Source organism: Dipteris shenzhenensis, chromosome 18 (assembly GCF_047967505.1).
Source record: "Dipteris shenzhenensis isolate YYH24624 ecotype China chromosome 18, Dip_SZ_1.0, whole genome shotgun sequence".
Lineage (NCBI taxonomy): Eukaryota > Viridiplantae > Streptophyta > Polypodiopsida > Gleicheniales > Dipteridaceae > Dipteris > Dipteris shenzhenensis.
The window spans coordinates 18790358-18806986 of record NC_141613.1 but is presented as its reverse complement, the minus strand read 5'-3'; the positions used below and the strand labels follow the sequence as shown (position 1 = coordinate 18806986).

The window sequence follows — 16629 nt, the reverse complement described above, 5'->3', positions numbered from 1 at the left end:
AATGCCCCTCTCTCTTCCCAAAAGATATCGGGAGGGATGAGGGAAAATCAGGCCTTTATATCCAAGGCCCCCAATACGTAGTATGATTATGGGATTACTCCCATCATGTGTTTCTTGCTGCATATCCTCATTGTATGCTCATAATATATTCTGTGCTTCAGCTGTAGTTTTCAGACCAGACTCATATAGAAGCTGTGTATTTGACTTGAGCTTCTTCTTGGTTAAAAGAGGTCAAGAGCCTTTGGTGTATGCAGTTTATATGTGTAACATCCAGACATATATAGAAACTGTCCACTTTAGAGAATGTGAGTTCAGCATTTAATTAAGACTTGTCCTTGGCACAAGGAATCAAGCAAACTCCTGCTGTACAAAATCAATTGTCTGCTACATTCAGGCATTTAATTAAGAGTTGCCCTTTGGTAAAGGAATCAAGCAAACTCCTCCTGCACCAAAATCAAGCATCTGCACATTCGAAACGTCGACGCTGTAATTCAGTCTAAATGTCTACCATTTAGCAGGGCCTGCTGCTCAGTCTAATAGATTGGGTTTTCTTACTGAAGGGATAGGCTTTTCTTTTCCATTGTGGGTAGTTTCTTTTCCATACTGAGTAGTTTATTATATATATATTTTTTGGGGGGGGGGGGACTTTGCAGACTTGTTTAAAACAAAGAGAGGTATTGGAAATTTGGTTTTGACTTTCTCTAAAAGTATACAAATCATACTCTTTGAAAAATGGGATTTGATCTTGAGAGAATCTGATTGTAATGGGAATTTGGGATTTTTGTCTTGCTATGCGTGTATGTGGAAAGGCTTTAAAAACAGGCTCTAGCTCACAAGAAATTGTAAAATTTCAGCCATTTTAACGAATTTATGAAATATGGAGGGAGAATGCCTGAAGCCATGGGAAGCAGGGAGAGAGGGAAGAAGCAGTTGAAGACTCTGAGATTGAGAAGTTCAGTAGCTTATTGTATTGCAAGATTTCGTTGCATGCTGTGTGAACTCGATTCTGAATGCAAATGAAACTAGATCGGTTTAAGTCTTAACAAAACTGTCTAACACTATCCCAGGTAGAAACACGTTGACTTTCAGTAATGTCTATGAAAAGGGATAATGTTCTCTACAAGATTTGTTGATATTGGGATCAATTGGTGAAGATGCTTCTTAGCTTTATGTTCTCGTTATGGCACAGAATTGAACATGATAGATAAATTGAATGACGCCATTGCCTTAAATAATGATATGGTTGTAATGCTTATCTGATTACACTATCATTGAATTTGCGTGCTTGTTTTTCATATTGTTTGTTTTTTTTTGGGGGGGGGGGGTAACATTTTACGAAGATAGAGACATTTTTATATTCCAAAATTAGTGAGAAATGGGATAAATGAAAATTCTCAGTCTCTAAGAGGTTCTGTTCTCTACGGTCTATGACTCATTGAGAGAATCCCTAATAAGTGGTTTATGTCTAAGAGGCTCCATATTTCATGATTGGTGTTATGATGTTTGCAGATTTTTGCCCCTTATGGTCGAGTGGATGATGTGTACATTATACGAGATGAGCATAAGCAAAGTAAAGGTATTGTTGTACGGGACATTGCCTCTTGTATGCAATATAATGGATTGTCATTTTGCCATGTGCAATGAACCATAGATTATTTTACTGACATAAGCTACAAGAAATTCGGCATTAAATGTAGAAGGAAGTTTATCTTGTATTGTCGATGAGCTTGGCAATAATTTGGAATTCGACTACTTGATGATTCTATGCTCGAGTATTAGAAAAGCAAATTTATGAGTATATGCTATCACGAAAACAATAATCAAGTCACATAAATTTGTAGGATCGAAGAAAGAGAGAGTGCAGGTAGCAAAGAGTCGCACGAGTCTTAGCCGTCACGTCAACTAGGATAGATGAAAAAGGAGTACAAGGTACTTGTACCTAGACCTAGGACTAAGTGTCCTAGGTGTCACATAGGACTAAGTGTCCTATGTGGCCTAAAAGGCACTAACACTACAAGTGCCTATATTTATGCCTACAAGGCACATACCATGGCCTATAGGGCATCACTAGAACCACCAGGAGATGGCCTACAAACCCCCCTCCATGGGATGGGCTGAAGTACTCTGAAACGTCTCGAAATACCTGGTATTTTCTGGTCATGGTGGCACATGTTCATCCAAAAGGATATAGCTACCTATGAATGTACAAGGGATGTCAGATCATGTAACAAAGGGAACCAAGTGTAAAGCCTGTCGGAAGACTTCGAACTTGGGACGAGGAAGTGCCTTTGTAAACATATTTGCTATGTTGTCCTCTGTGGGAAGATAGAACAACTCTGTGTCTCCTGCTGACAACCGCTCCCGAACATAATGATAGTGAACTTCAATATGCTTGGTATGCGCATGAAACACTGGGTTACGTGCAATGGCCAAAGCACTCTGGCTGTCAGTGTAGACAATAGTGGGGGATGTCTGGCGAATACCAAGATTTGTAAGTAACTCTCGAAGCCAAACACTACTGTATCGGTGAAAGCTGCCCTGTACTCAACCTCACAGCTAGATGTGGCAACTGTTGGTTGTTTCTTGCTAAGCCAAGAGATACATGAATTGCCAAGCAAAAAACAATTGCCGGTATGTGACACTCTGGTGTCGGAACATCATGCCCACTCACTATCCGTGTAAGCATGCATGGTAAGTGAACCCTGATCACCATAGAAGAGGGCTAAATCCTGAGTGCCTCTGAGATATCTGAAGACTCTCTTCACTGCCTGCCAATGCTGTGAACTGGGCATGCGCATGAATCTCCTGAGCTGAGATACTGCATATTGTATGTGCATGAATCTCCTGAGCTGAGATACTGCATATTGTAAGTCAGGTCTGGTGTGACATAAATAAATAAGGCATCCAACAGCCTGCTGATAAAGAGTGATATCACATGGTGGGCTCCCATCATGAGCTGAGAATATGAACCCAGGGTCCACTGGAGTATAGATTGGCTTGCAATCCTCAAACTGAAAACGATCAAGGAGCTGTCGAATATACTTGGACTGTGACATCATGATACCCCCCTCAACATGAGCAAACTGAATGCCCAAATAATAGTGGAGTTGTCCCATGTCTGACATTTCAAAAACCTGCTGTAAATGAGCCTTGAAAGCTGCAATATGCTGAGTATCTGGGCCCGTGATGAGCATATCATCCACATATGAAATCAGCACTAGAAAATCAGATCCACTCCCACGGACATAACGAGTGGGTTCTGTGGGGCTATTCTGAAAACCAAGGGATAGTAAGCGTGCATGAATTTTGGCATACCATGCCCTGGGTGCCTGCTTCAAACCATTAAGGGCTTTTCTAAGCCGGCATATTTGTTTTCAGAATTAACAACCTCAAAGCTAGGAGGTTGTGTGACATAGACTTCTTCCTGCAGATCCCCATGAAGAAAAGCAGTTTTGATGTCAAGCTGGTGCACTTGCCAATGATGATGGGCTGCAATGGCAATGACACATCTAATGGTAGTAATCCTAGATGTGGGAGCAAATGTCTCCTTAAAGTCAATGCCTTGTTGTTGGGCATACCCTTTTGCAACAAGACGAGCTTTGTGGCGATCTATACTACCATCAGATTTTCTTTTTAATTTGTAGCCCCACCGGGTACCAATGGCATGCTTGCCGGCAGGGAGATCTACTAATTCTCATGTGTCATTTTTGGCAATGGATTGTAACTAAGCTCTCATTGCATCCATCCACTCTTTGCTGTCAAAAGCATCTTTATGGCACAGAGGCTCTTCATTGCAAGCTGTAGCAAGGAGTGCAAACTCAAGAAAGTGACCACGCATCTGTCTATTCCCTGATCTTGTCCGGGCAGCAAAAGGCTGATCTTGTTTGCTGTCCTTCAATTTATCAAGAAGCCATCTGGGAACTTGCCTTTGCTGTCTATTGATAGCTCTTTATTCAATGACTGCATCATGAATAGTGGGATCATTTTGTGCCGGAAGAGAAACCTGCAAATCAGCATGGGGTAGTGGCTGATTATTGCTTGGTGGAGGGCCTGCAGGAGGCTCATGTTGCTGGTCAAAGTCCTCTTGTGAGGATGGCAGAGGTAACCAAGATTCAAAGGCATCAAACATGTCAACTTTTGGCTTAGCTTTGCAGTCCACGAGAGGAGAAGCCGAATGTTCAGCAAAGATTACATCCCTACTGACAAGAATCTTCCCAGTATTTGGTTGGTATAACCTATACCCTCTGCTCTCCTGACTGTAACCAATAAATATGCATTTGATTGCCTTGTCATCAAGCTTATGTCTCGGCTGAGATGGTACATGAACATATGCAAGAGACCCAAAAACTCTCATGTGTGAAAGTGAAGGCTTCGTGCCTTTCCATGCTTCATAAGGTGTAATAGTCTTCAATGCCCTTATAGGTGATCTATTCAGCACATAGTTGGCACACATCAGTGCATCAAGCCAAAATTTATTGGGCAAAGACTTGGCCTTAAGCATGCATCTGGCCATCTCCATAGTAGACATGTTCTTCCTTTCAGGAACAGGATTATGCTGAGGAGTGTAAGGAGTAGTGCATGAGTGAACAATGCCCCCTGAAGACAAAAATGCATCAAACTCCTTTGACATATACTCTCCCCCCCTATCTGTGTTGAGGGTGACAAGCTTGCGTCCTGATTCATTCTCAACCATATTCAGCCACCTATGAAAGCATAAGAACACTTCAGATTTGGCTTTTAAAGGATATACCCAGCAATATCTTGTGAAGTCATCAATGAAAGTGATAAAATATTTGTATCCCCCAATGGCATTTGTCCTCATTGGGCCACAGACATCACTGTGCACTAGCTGCAATTTCCTTTGTGAAAGTTTTGGACAATTCTTTTGAAAAGGAAATCGATGCGTCTTACTCAAAAGACAACCTTCACACACATGTGTGTGAGTTTGAGGTACATCATTTGCCGTCTGCTGTGAATGTAGCTTTGCAAGAGCTCTATAATTGAGATGATCCATTCTCTCATGTGAAAGATGAGTTTTAGCAAGCTGTGAATCTGAAATAGCAAATGCTTCAATAGAAAGTGCAGCTGAGTGATGATCAAGGTGATAAAGCCCCTTTTGTAAAGTGCCAGTGAGAACTATGGCATTGTCATCACGAAGATCATAAACTAGGCATCTGTACCCATCAAAAATCACTCTGAAACCGGAAGTAGCAATTGTTGAAATTGAGATCAAGTTGACTTGAATTCCAGGCACAAAGAGAACATTTGTCGAAGTGATAGGATGACTTGAAATAGATGTGAGCTGCACATCTCCAATTCCTTTTACAGCATATGAAGCATTATTAGCACATGTGACAGTCCCCCCTTGAGGTGCATCAGCTAAAGAGTGAAACAACTGTCTGCAAGATGTGACATGCTTGGAAGAACCACTATCAAAGTACCAGGACTGAGCATCATTAGCAGTAAAGAGTGCATCAGCTTTGGAGGGATCAAATGAGCAATGGAGAGCCCATGCCCAATCATCCTGAAGAGCATTTGCATGTGAAGCATCTGCTGGCTCATGGGATTCAATAGCATGTGAGGCATTAACTGTCAATCCTGCTTTCTTTTTCTTTGAAGCAATGCGCTTCCTGCATTCTGAAATGTCATGTCCAGGCTTGCGACAATAGTTGCATCTTTTCTTCTTTGACTTATCTGCTGTATTTATAGATGCATGGGAGGAATTACAGCTGCTATGCGCAGATTTAGGCTTGTCCATAGGATTGGAAGCCTTTTCTTTTTCTGTCTGCTGTGAAGCAAATGCATGATGAGGAATAATGGCTTGTCTATTAGCTCGACTTTGCTCTTCCTGCAAAAGCAAAGTAACTAGCTGATCAAAAGAATAGTGGTCTGGATTACCCATGGCCACTAATCGAAGGGTTGTAGCAAACCCTTGATATGTATCTGGCAATCCATTCAATGTGGTACTCACAAACTGAGAATTCGGCACCACCTCATCAATGTTGGCAAGTTGTTCCATGAGGTCCTTGACCTTCATTCATACTGACTTCCTCTAATTGCCTTCTTAAATATGCAACACTCCGGGTTTCTACTTCTAGGCTACAAGAGGATCTTCTTGTTTTCTTTCCAACTGGGATTTGACCCAGTTGAAGAGGACAAGCAGGAGTTTCTGTTTTCATCAGGTTCCCTGGTCTTCCCTCAGTTTATCATCGGCTTCTTTCAGTTATTGGCGAGAGGTTTGGTGTGGTGGCAGAGATCCCTCCTCTCCGTGGCGAGCCCTCTTCGGCTGCTGAGGCGGTCAGGATGGACAGGGTTCCCAGGGTTAGGGTCATTGTCCAGGACCCCAATATTTCAGATGACAACATCATGTTACAGCGACCTGATGGGTCTTTCTTCTGCCAGAGATTTGAGGTTGCAGGTGGTTGGCAGGACCAGTGCAGGATTTGCAGATCCTTGGGGCACTTCGCCAGAGATTGCCGAAAGAAGAAAAAGAGACCCACAAAGCAACCAGCTCGTACCAGCTTACGACAGAGAGCTGGAGCAGGACATACCGCTCCACGGACATGGCCTCAGACACGGGCTCCCCCCTCTGCTAGGGCCTCTCGAGTCCCTTCAGCACCCCGCGCCACCTCTGGCCCACGGTGGGTTCCGGTCGCGGCTAGGCCCTGTACTCTAGTTCACTCCTCCACCTCTTCGGAGGCTACCTCCTTGGAGCCTCAGGAGGAGACTACTGTTCAAGAGCCTTGATTGACTTCACCCTTGAATCAGGCTGTACCTTCCTCAGCAGCGCAGGTTGTCGGCACCTCGTCTGCACCACTTTTTGTTGGCACCTCGTCTGCACCACCTCGTCTGCCTCCCTCTTTGGACAGAGGGAAGGGGGTTTTACATTCTCTTCCTGCTTCGGTAGGAATCCTTCGTACCCCCTCTCCAGGACTAGCTCAGCGGAACTCTTTTTCCGCTTTGGAGAAGCTCTCTAGCCTCCCAGATGATGATTTTGTACCCTCTTCTTTTGGAGAGCCAGTTATCGGCTTCCCTGTTGAGAGATCCTTCTCTCTCTCACCTGTGGACTTTCCTCCCCTCGGACCTCGTGTGTATGGCAGGAGGTCTGCTCCGGTAGAGGCTTCTGTTTCCGCCACCAGGTTGGGTAAGGTATTCCAATCCACTTCCTCCCGCCGATGAGGATAGCCAGTTGGAATATACAGGGTTTGGGCGGCATCCCTCATCGCCGTCGCAAACAGCTGATTAGGAATCAGCTCCATCCAGGTGTTTCAGGTGGTTCCCTAGACATTCTTTTTCTTCAAGAACACAAACTGGATATCAGAGATTGCTCCAAGTTAGGTAAGCTGCTTTCAGGCCGGACTTTTTAGCTTCTTGCCTTAGGAACCAGAGGAGGTACATGCATTTCAGTTTTAGACTCTGTTCTTCCTCTGGTCATTGGACACGGTATCATAACCCCCTTTAGGGCCCAGTGGGTTTTACTTCTGATTGACGGACGTTAGGTAAGGTTGACGGACGTAAGGGGACCGTGTTTTGTTTTGGAAAGAGTTGCTCTCGTCGTGGGCTGACATTGCGGATTCATGGATTATTGGAGGTGACTTCAACATGGTTGAGGCACCTTCGGATAAGAAAGGGGGTAGAGAAGGTGGTATCCACTCCCTTGAGAGAGCAGCCTGGGATGCCTTCTTGTTCAGGTTCAGTGGCAGAGATGTTTGGTCAGATGATGCATTTCTTGTTCAGTCTCAGTCACTTTTGTTTTCATGGTCGAACCATAGGGTGCAGATGCCTATCCATGCTCGGATTGACATATTCTATGTGGGTGACTGGGCTCTTGACAGAGGGGGGACAGTTTGCATTGCATCCGGTGTTTCCACTTCAGACCATTTTCTTGTAATTTTGTCCATTTCAGAGCCTCATCTGAGAGGACGGTCTTACAGTATCAGGATCCCAGACGCCTTGTACACGGATGAGACTCTCACAGAGGCAGTGTTGGAGATCTGGGTTTCTCATATGCAGGGGGGTGGCCGGTCCTTCACATGTGGCCACAGCACTTGACAGTTTGAGCGACTTCTATTACTCAGTTGCTAGTGCTCGGCGTGGTGAGGTACTCAGGCGAGAGATCGGTATCCGTCGGCAGTTGGCAGCCCTTCATAGGGAGGAGCAAAAACGACCTTCAGATGCTTGGATACAGGAGCGCCTTGCTGCAGCAAGGGCTCACTTGGAGACCTTGCTTGATCAGAGAGCAGAGTATGCCTTCCATGCACGGGAGTCCTTTTGGATAAAGATGGGAGGGAGAGTCAATAAACACTTTTTCTCTACACTTGGCCCCAGACATAGTAGAGAGAGTGTCAGGGAGCTTATTGATCTGATGGCGTTTTGCAGTCCCATCCGGAGACCGTTTGGCAGAGTTTACCTGTGTTGGTCACCCCAGAGATGTTATGCTCACTTGATGCATGCTTTACCAACACAGAATTCAAGACTGCTCTTTCTGCCCTTCATAAGGGCAAGTGCCCTGGTTCTGATGGTCTTACTCTCTCTTTTTTTATAGCCTTTTGGGATATGATAGGTGATCATATTACTTCAGCCCTGCAGGGCATTTGGGACTCGGGCGAGATGCCTGACTCACTGACCGAGGGACTCATTCACCTTATCCCGAAAGGTGGCAACGGGAATTTTGTATCCCATTGGAGACCCATCACTCTTTTGGGCACTCTTTACAAAATCCTTGCCAAGGCGATCAGCATCCGACTATAGCCCCTTCTTCCAGATCTCATCCATGATACTCAGACAGGCTTTGTGCATGGCAGGAGCATTTTTGATAATATCTTTTCCTTTTGGGAAGCCACAGAGTGGGCTATGCAAAGTGGACTGAGGCTAGCAGTTTTACTCTTGGACTTCGAGAAAACCTATGACATAGTAGATTGGGGTTTTCTTGAGGGCACTCTTCTACGGTTTGGATTTTCAGATGCTTGGATCAGAGGGGTGGCCTCCCTATACAGATTAGCCCACAGCCAGGTTTTGATTGGAGGGGTAAGGGGTGACAGGTTTCAGATTTCCAGATCAGTTCGTCAGGGATGCCCTTTAGCCCCCTTCCTCTTTCTTTTTGTGGCAGAAGCTATGAGTATCTTCCTTAGATCTCAAGCTGAGCTTTTTGGGCTGAGACTGCCCTTGAGACAAGAGCAGGAGCTTTATGACTGTGAGTTGGCTGATGACACTGCTATTTTTATTCAGGCCTCCTTGCAGTCACTTGATTCTTTCCGGACAGCCTTGGATATTTTTTGCTCAGCTGCAGGGGCACACATTAACTGGCATAAATCCTTTGGCTTTTGGATCAGTGATGAGGACACTCCAGGCTGGGGAGTTGACATTGGTTTTTCTTGGATTCAGAGGGGTGTTCCTATCAGGTATTTGGGATGCGAGGTAGGATTGGACATCTCTCCAGCATAGCAGTTTGCCCCAGTACTAGAAAGTATAAGGAAAAAGCTCCTTTTCTAGAGCTCTGCCAAACTCGACCTTGCATCTAGAGTTGTGGTAGTGAACCAGGTTCTCTTGGCCACCTCCTGGTTCATGTGTTCTTGCTGGTGCTGGTCTAGGGATTGCATCACTCAGCTCATCAGACCAGTCAGGAATTTTTTATGGAGTGGACTTGATGGCACAGCAGATGTTGCAGCAAGGTCATCTCCCCATCCTCCTACCTCTCCATCCTTTCTCACCTCTCCATCCTCCCTCTCACCTCTCCATCCTCCCTCTCAAAATTCAGATTGTTGTAACTTCAAACTTGTTAGAAGTTAGAACTTAGTTCATGACACAGGTTGATTGTTGAAGCATCATTCATGGATAATAGATGATACTAGATAGATCAATCATCATAGGAATTTAGACTCATAGCAGCATGCATGATGCTTCAAGTATAGGTAATTGTATTTTGTATAATTTGCACTCTATTGATAATCGTATTATGTATAAAAAATAGAATTTTATACATAAATTGTACCATATTGCTGTTTCTTTCGTTTCCATTTTAGTCCCTTTCCCCAGTTTTTCCCGTTTTCGTTTTGGCTGGCAACTATGCATAGCTGTTATGGGCTACTGTCTTGATGGCCGTTACTGATTTCTATAATTTTTTAGGCAAGATAGCGACCTAGTCTAGGGGTACCAAATCTATGGAGGGATAGGGTTGGCCTATCGGCCAGGCTATTAAGAGATAAGGGATAAGAAGAGAGAGATGAATTATACAATCTTTTTGCCATATATAACGAGGCTTGAGTTCCATCCTGGCATTCTGATCAGTACATGTTCCAGGCACTTTTCTGAAGTCTTGCATGCTATTTGCACTGGATCATGGTGCTTGTCTTCAGAGGAGTGATGCTGCTGGTGATTTCAGATGTAGTATGTGTTAGAGTTAATGAAGCCATGGACTCTGTGGTCAAGGCTTCCCTTTTTCCACATATTCCTGCACATTTGCACTTGAAAGTCTTCTAAATTTTGGCATGGTTCCATGTGGCTTCTTGGATTGATTGTTCTTTCTAAGGTCGCTGAATGATATTTGTTGTATCGTTGTAGAAGAAATGCCCATCTTGTTGACTCCTGTAATGCTGTGTCTTGTTGATGTGGCAGTACTGTTCTTTCTGTTTTTGCAATGGCCCAGCTGTTTGTTTGTTCACATGCCTTCCCTATCAGTTTTATGAATGTCAAATTGAGTTCAGTTCCTGTGATGTTAAATAGTTTTGTAATGAAATTTTAGACCATTTCCTTGGTGATATTTAAAAATTTTTGAACTTTATAGCTCATTTGTTGGTTGAACTTCTGTTGAATTATCAGTCAGAGCTTGGTATTTACATTGAATGGCAGGTTGTGCATTCGTTAAGTTTCCAGCTAGGGACATGGCAATATCGGCAATATCCGCATTGAATGGTGTATACAAGATGCCGGTAAGGCTTTGTGACACGTGCAACACATGTTTGTGTATTTCCTATTGCTTGTACATGGTTTATACCACATGACTGAGAGGTTACTGAAGATGCATTTTCTTTTGGCCTATTTCTGATCTTTTGGTCCTGTTGGTCTATGAACCTGAGGGTTCTCAGGGGTGTGATCAACCTATAATAGTCCGTTTTGCTGATCCTAAAAGACCAAGATCAGGGGAAACAAGGTTTGTGTTTCTTGATGTTGTTTGAAGGTGAAGCTTCAATTTTGCTTGTAGGGTGGCCTGAAATTTGCACTTAACCAGAGAAGTTTGTTGTGATGTAGATTGCCAAGTATTTGTTTGCCTCTATTTGATGTTTTTTCTTTTTTGCATATTTCAGCAGGATGGGAGGCCCAGGGTTTGGCGGTCCAAGCTTTAGTCCTCGCTCTCATCAAGGAGCAGCGGGACCCAGGTAAGAGCAAATGTAGTTCTTTCAAGTGAAATACCTGGTGTCAGTTTTTTGAGCTGTTCGGTGTAATGATCAGATTTTATTTTGCTCTTGCAAAGGACTGCTGGTGGACCAGCTATTGGGCCTCGCAGTCCCCATGCGTTGCGCCCAATGGGAGGACCCGCAGGTATGGGATTGCTACCCCCGACAGGCTTGCATCCCATGGGAGTGCAAATACCAAATGTTCGAGGGGGCCCTCCAGATAGTCCTAATAATGTTATGGTAATCACTGAATTCTTCCTTTCGCCGCTGTCATTGAGTTTTTTGAATCATTTTAGAAGTTTTGTTCATGTAATTGATGTTTACATTGGTCTGGCTCCGGGATTTGCATTTGTTAGCAGTACCATAAACTGTCAGGATTCACATTCTCTCTCTCTCTCTCTCTCGCTCTCTCTCTCTGTGAAAAACATGTGTGGCATTATCTTGACTCTTCAAGCACGTTGAGACTCTTTAGTGATGTAGTGGCAGTAGTTAGCTTGCTACTAGAGGTGACTTACATTGTGATAGGGGAAGAACTATATTAGGAATCACTTTTGTTGAAATAGGATGGCATAAGAATGTTTCCAGTCATGAAAATAACAAAATTTGCGGCAATTTCTTGCATGAGGCAAAGATTCCTAAAGCTCTTATTCATGCTTCTTGTATTTATATTGAAAGGTGCATATTATGAGTACTGACTTGTCTCAGTTTGTCCAGGGCCACCCTGGCTAGATTCCCCTCTTTGTACAATCTAGAGCATGGGAATTTTCTAGAATAGGTGTCCCTCAAGCATAGCGGTGGGCTATAGAATCATGGGATTCTTTGATCTGTGAACATATAAAACATCCCTGCAAGCCAAAAGTTGCAGAAATGCCCATGATGCTCAGTAGTCTTGCTAAATCTCTTTGTACTTTGCTTTGCAAGGCATACATAATGTTCAGCCATATGTGGATGAGTGTCAGTAGGTTGAATTTGCTTCCCGCTCATCACAAGGCTGCAGCATGCTTTCCATTTGTTCCAAGTTCTGATGCTGGCGACAGTATCCCATAGGTGCTCTCTGGATTACGCAGTGGCAGCTGCCTGGAGGGAAAGGTGACATCTTGTTGCCAAGTAAAGTGGAGAAAGTATCTTGGCCACGATTCCCCAGTGAAAACTTGTCATATGCACTCAAATGCGAAATGATCCTGAGTGAATGCTGTCATATCCCCTGTACTGATCGGCACGTCCATAAGCATTGGGATCATCTCTTGGTCTCTGCCATGGTGTGTCACCAGCCAGCAAATACGAGATCTAGGCAATTACTTTTAGTGAAAGGTTTTATATCTATACAAGGAGTATTTGTTGAATAGAATCGTCCCAATTTCTTTACAAAGATTAGGCTTGTAATGATTTAATAAAACATTATTCAACGTGTGTCAAATCTAATTTCAAATTTGGATTAGATAAAAGTTCTGTTAAGACTTATGCTAGATTATTTTCTAAAGTTTCTCAAAAAACAAAAGTAAACATGGGAGAGTAGGTGATGGTGCGAGAAAGTACTTCGTATACCTAAAGTATGACAGTTGCATAACTACATCCTCTAGGGTTATAGCAAACAATGGAAGTACAAATGAAAAACAATGTCATTTCACAAACCCCTTGCTTATTTTCCTTAACTGACCGCGCACTTCACGTGCACTCAATTAGTCATGTCCTCCTCTCTGGTTGCTGGGCTAGTCTACTCCAAGTCTCCTTGGAGCCAACAAGGCCAATGTCCCCAGTGCCAGGCAACATGATTTTGTGACCCTAGGATGTTCTTTTTTGCAGCTCGAAGCTTTGGGTAACATATGAAAGGCTGCTCTCCAACTCCTCTCTACTCTGGGACTAGCTTGTGTGAGGCGGGTTCGGAGGTGTTGCTACACCCTTATCAAAATTATGCATCCTTGTGGATCCCTTCTTGGTAAGAGGGGCTTTCTCCTTGGAGTGAGCAGGGCCATTGTCCAGCAGTGCCCAGCCAATTGATCCTAAGATGTTCTCTTGTGCATCTCAAAACTTTGGGTGCCATATGAGAGGCTGCCCCTCTAGCTCTCCTGTGCTCTGGGATTGGCTTGTATGAGGCGGCTTAGGTGTTGCGACACCCTTACAATATTTCACATCTGTGTGGGTCCCTTTTTGGTAAGACGGGCTTTCGACAAATTTCATGTTGCCAAGCTCGTCTAGTCCTAGGGAGCTTCTAGGGATCTAATCATGTAGTGAGACAAGACACAATAAGCTTGTCTTGCCAAAAAGGGATGATATTGTGAAATATAGTGTGCCCCTTAATAAAACCTATTTGTGTATTGTGATAGTTACAGACTCGAGTTTGGCTAAGATATTTTAGTCTATATCGAGGATGAAATTGCGAGCAATGCCACTACGTGATGTTGGCTTGTTTGCTCCCCTTGGGGATGGAACCAAATATTTGTATTGTCACGCGTGTATGCCTCCACTTCTATGACGTGATGCACCTCAAGGTAATTCTGCAGTGAGAAATATGCATCCCACCGATTCAACGAAGATTGAACATATTCTTTCTTCTTCTCTTTCTTCTCCCTTGCAAAGGCGTGACAAGGGAAAGGTGGATAGCCTTCAGGCACATCAAGAAGTGAGAGCTGCTGGAGCTGTTGTAAACATGCCACCATCTGGTTTACCTAGGTAATTTGGGAAAGCACTTGAGCTGTGGTAGGCTTAGATAATGGTGGCTATGGAGGAGGAGCTTTATGTCTGGCTGTCTATTTGCAAAAAATTTCCACAAAAATGTTTTGGAATCATGAAGGCTGAGGCTCCAATCTCTTTGAGGAAGCTCTTGCTTGAAAAGTGGATGGGTCTTCTGCCTTTCGTTGAGGGATTGTAATAGCAAATGAGAAAATGTGAAAGTAGAATTTCTTCTTAGTTCCTCAAAAGAGTTGACTAGACAATGCATCAATGTTTGCATGTGTTCCCACCATATTCTTTTTATTTATTCTATTTCTGATGGTCATCTACTCTTAGGTACCTCTTTAGTTTAGTTTAGTTCTGTTATGCATTTATTTATTTTATCCCCCTCCGCACTTTTATTTTATTGTTTATTACTATTTTTAAATTTATTAGTAATATATTTAAAGGAGCGTTTTTCCTTTTTGTTTCTGCTTTGTTTCTTCCTTTATGGTATTGAAGTTTTTGTTGTTTTGGTTTGGGATTTCAAAGCTTAGTAAGCATTGGGTTTACCCAAGAGATTTCATGGTATAGCTTATGCTTGGGTACTGATGAGAATAGAGCATAGCTTTGCTTACTGAGTTATTTTCATTTTTCATTTTTCTATTTCTAATTTTTCTATAATTTGTTTAAAGTCGCTTACAAACTCCCTTGTTTCCTTTGTTCTTTCGCTTGTTATATAAAATTTTTAATTTGTAAGATTGGATATATTCTAGTCTTGTGACGGTATATGTATTTCCCACGATCAAAAACCGTACTTGAACCATTTGGAACACTCCACATGTAACATAAACAAATATCTATTATGATTATTAGAACCACATGCATGGACCCTCCTCTCATCCCGTCTCCCTTCACACAGGGCACATGCGCATTTGAGATCTCCCTCTGCTTTGCTAGGTTCTGTTCGTCCTTTGGCTCCGCTAGGGCATTTGTCTTCAGCCTGTCTTGTGCACGTTGCCTCCGAGCCTGCCACTTTGCATACTGTGTTTTGTTTTTCTTGCAGTTCTAGATCATTCTTGGGAAGTGAGGGTTGTGCTTGGCTAAGGGGCCTAAAGCTTGGGAACCTCGATGTTGCCAGAAACTTGGGAACATGATGTGTATTATCCTAATTATCTACTGTGAAACCATGACAAAGGAAACAGGTGGGACTCAAAGGGAATATATTTTGTTCCTGTGGAGTAGGGTTTGGGCTGTCTCAATGGTCGTGAGCTGAAGAAAAAAATGCCATGCTTGTAGATCATCACCTTTTGTATGCAGTCACTCTCGAATGCGAGGCTTACTTGAACCTAATCGTCAAGCCGGTATGAGACCTACGAGGCAGTCAACGACTACTCTATCCGTGAGCTTGTGGACAGCCTTCTCAACATGCTTTTCACCTCAGGAGTCAAAAAGTGGAGGATCCTACCATTTTGAGCTCCTTAGGCGAGGCTTTGGACTACTTTTCAGAAAGAATATGTTAATGTCCTGTGCTGCCTGAGTATAACACAACTTCTTGATCTGCCAATAAACAAAGAGGGAAAGGAAGAGAGGAAGGGAAATTTAAAGTGAGGTGAAACAAGGTGAGGAGGAGGGCAAGGGGTTGGGCCTGTGCAGCTCTCAAAATCTCGCAAGGAGATCGAAACAGATGAAAAGGTGAATGACTGGCAGAAAAAGAAAGGAGGGAGCAGGGGAAAGGAGGTAGGAAGGGCAGGAACCCCCTTCTGGCCCATCTTCCGGGCCCGTGTGGTAGTGCGTCTGCTATGGGAGCAGCTTGGTCTGCTTTCAGCACTCTGGTCACCAGCCAGGTGTGGGGGGTGCAACCAAGGCACCATTGGGGCCTTAGGAGTGGGGCGAAACCAGGAATGGGGAGCCAGGAACCCATGAGGCTGGTGGAGCAGAAGCGCCTCCAGCAGGTTGTAAGTTAGATGCAAACAAGCCCACAATGGGTGGTACGAGACAGGAAGAGAGCATGTAGAAGGGTCTGAAGGGATGGGTGAAGGCAAAGGGAGCAAGACATGGCGGGTGGAGGCCTAGCTGACCGAAGCAGGCAAAAGATTATGCCTTTGAGGCAGCTATTGTACCTTGTTGTACCTTGTATTTCCATGTTGAGGATATCTCTAAAAATAAGAAGAACTCAATATCTCCTTCTGAGAGGTCTAGTACTGATCGGATGGAATCCAGTAGGATTGACATGTGACTGTGAGGCCTTGAAAAAGCTGATGAAAATGCCTCCATGCTGATCCACTATGTTGCAATCCCTAGATGGGTTTTTTCCCCAACACTAGATACCTTGTTCCAACCTCTTGTATACATTCATGCTTGCTGTTGAACAACTGGAAATAGGAGATCACGAGATGGCTTTCTTTTCCAACACTAGATACCTTGTTGCTCTTTCAACCTCTCAGATACTTTTATGCTTGCTGTTCAACAACTGGAAATATGAAGATCTCCTACTGACAGCCCAACAAAAATGTTGTAGCTCAAGGCATCACGCGAACAGATAATTACTCACCAATTTCTGGCATCCTCAAGGGGGGAACTGCCA

The 16629-nt window shown here is 43.7% G+C and overlaps 1 protein-coding gene across 7 annotated transcripts in view; it reads left to right on the top strand.

Annotated features, from left to right (window-relative positions):
* The window catches only part of LOC147890901 (flowering time control protein FCA-like), a 62317-nt gene that overhangs the window by 19847 nt on the left and 25841 nt on the right, over positions 1–16629 (top strand). For all 7 annotated transcript variants that reach the window (XM_087389390.1, XM_087389392.1, XM_087389389.1 and 4 more), the window contains 5 exons: positions 1510–1576; positions 10849–10928; positions 11085–11149; positions 11304–11375; positions 11471–11633. In XM_087389390.1, the coding sequence (XP_087245516.1) occupies positions 1510–1576; positions 10849–10928; positions 11085–11149; positions 11304–11375; positions 11471–11633 (447 nt within the window). The remainder of the gene's footprint in view (positions 1–1509; positions 1577–10848; positions 10929–11084; positions 11150–11303; positions 11376–11470; positions 11634–16629) is intronic.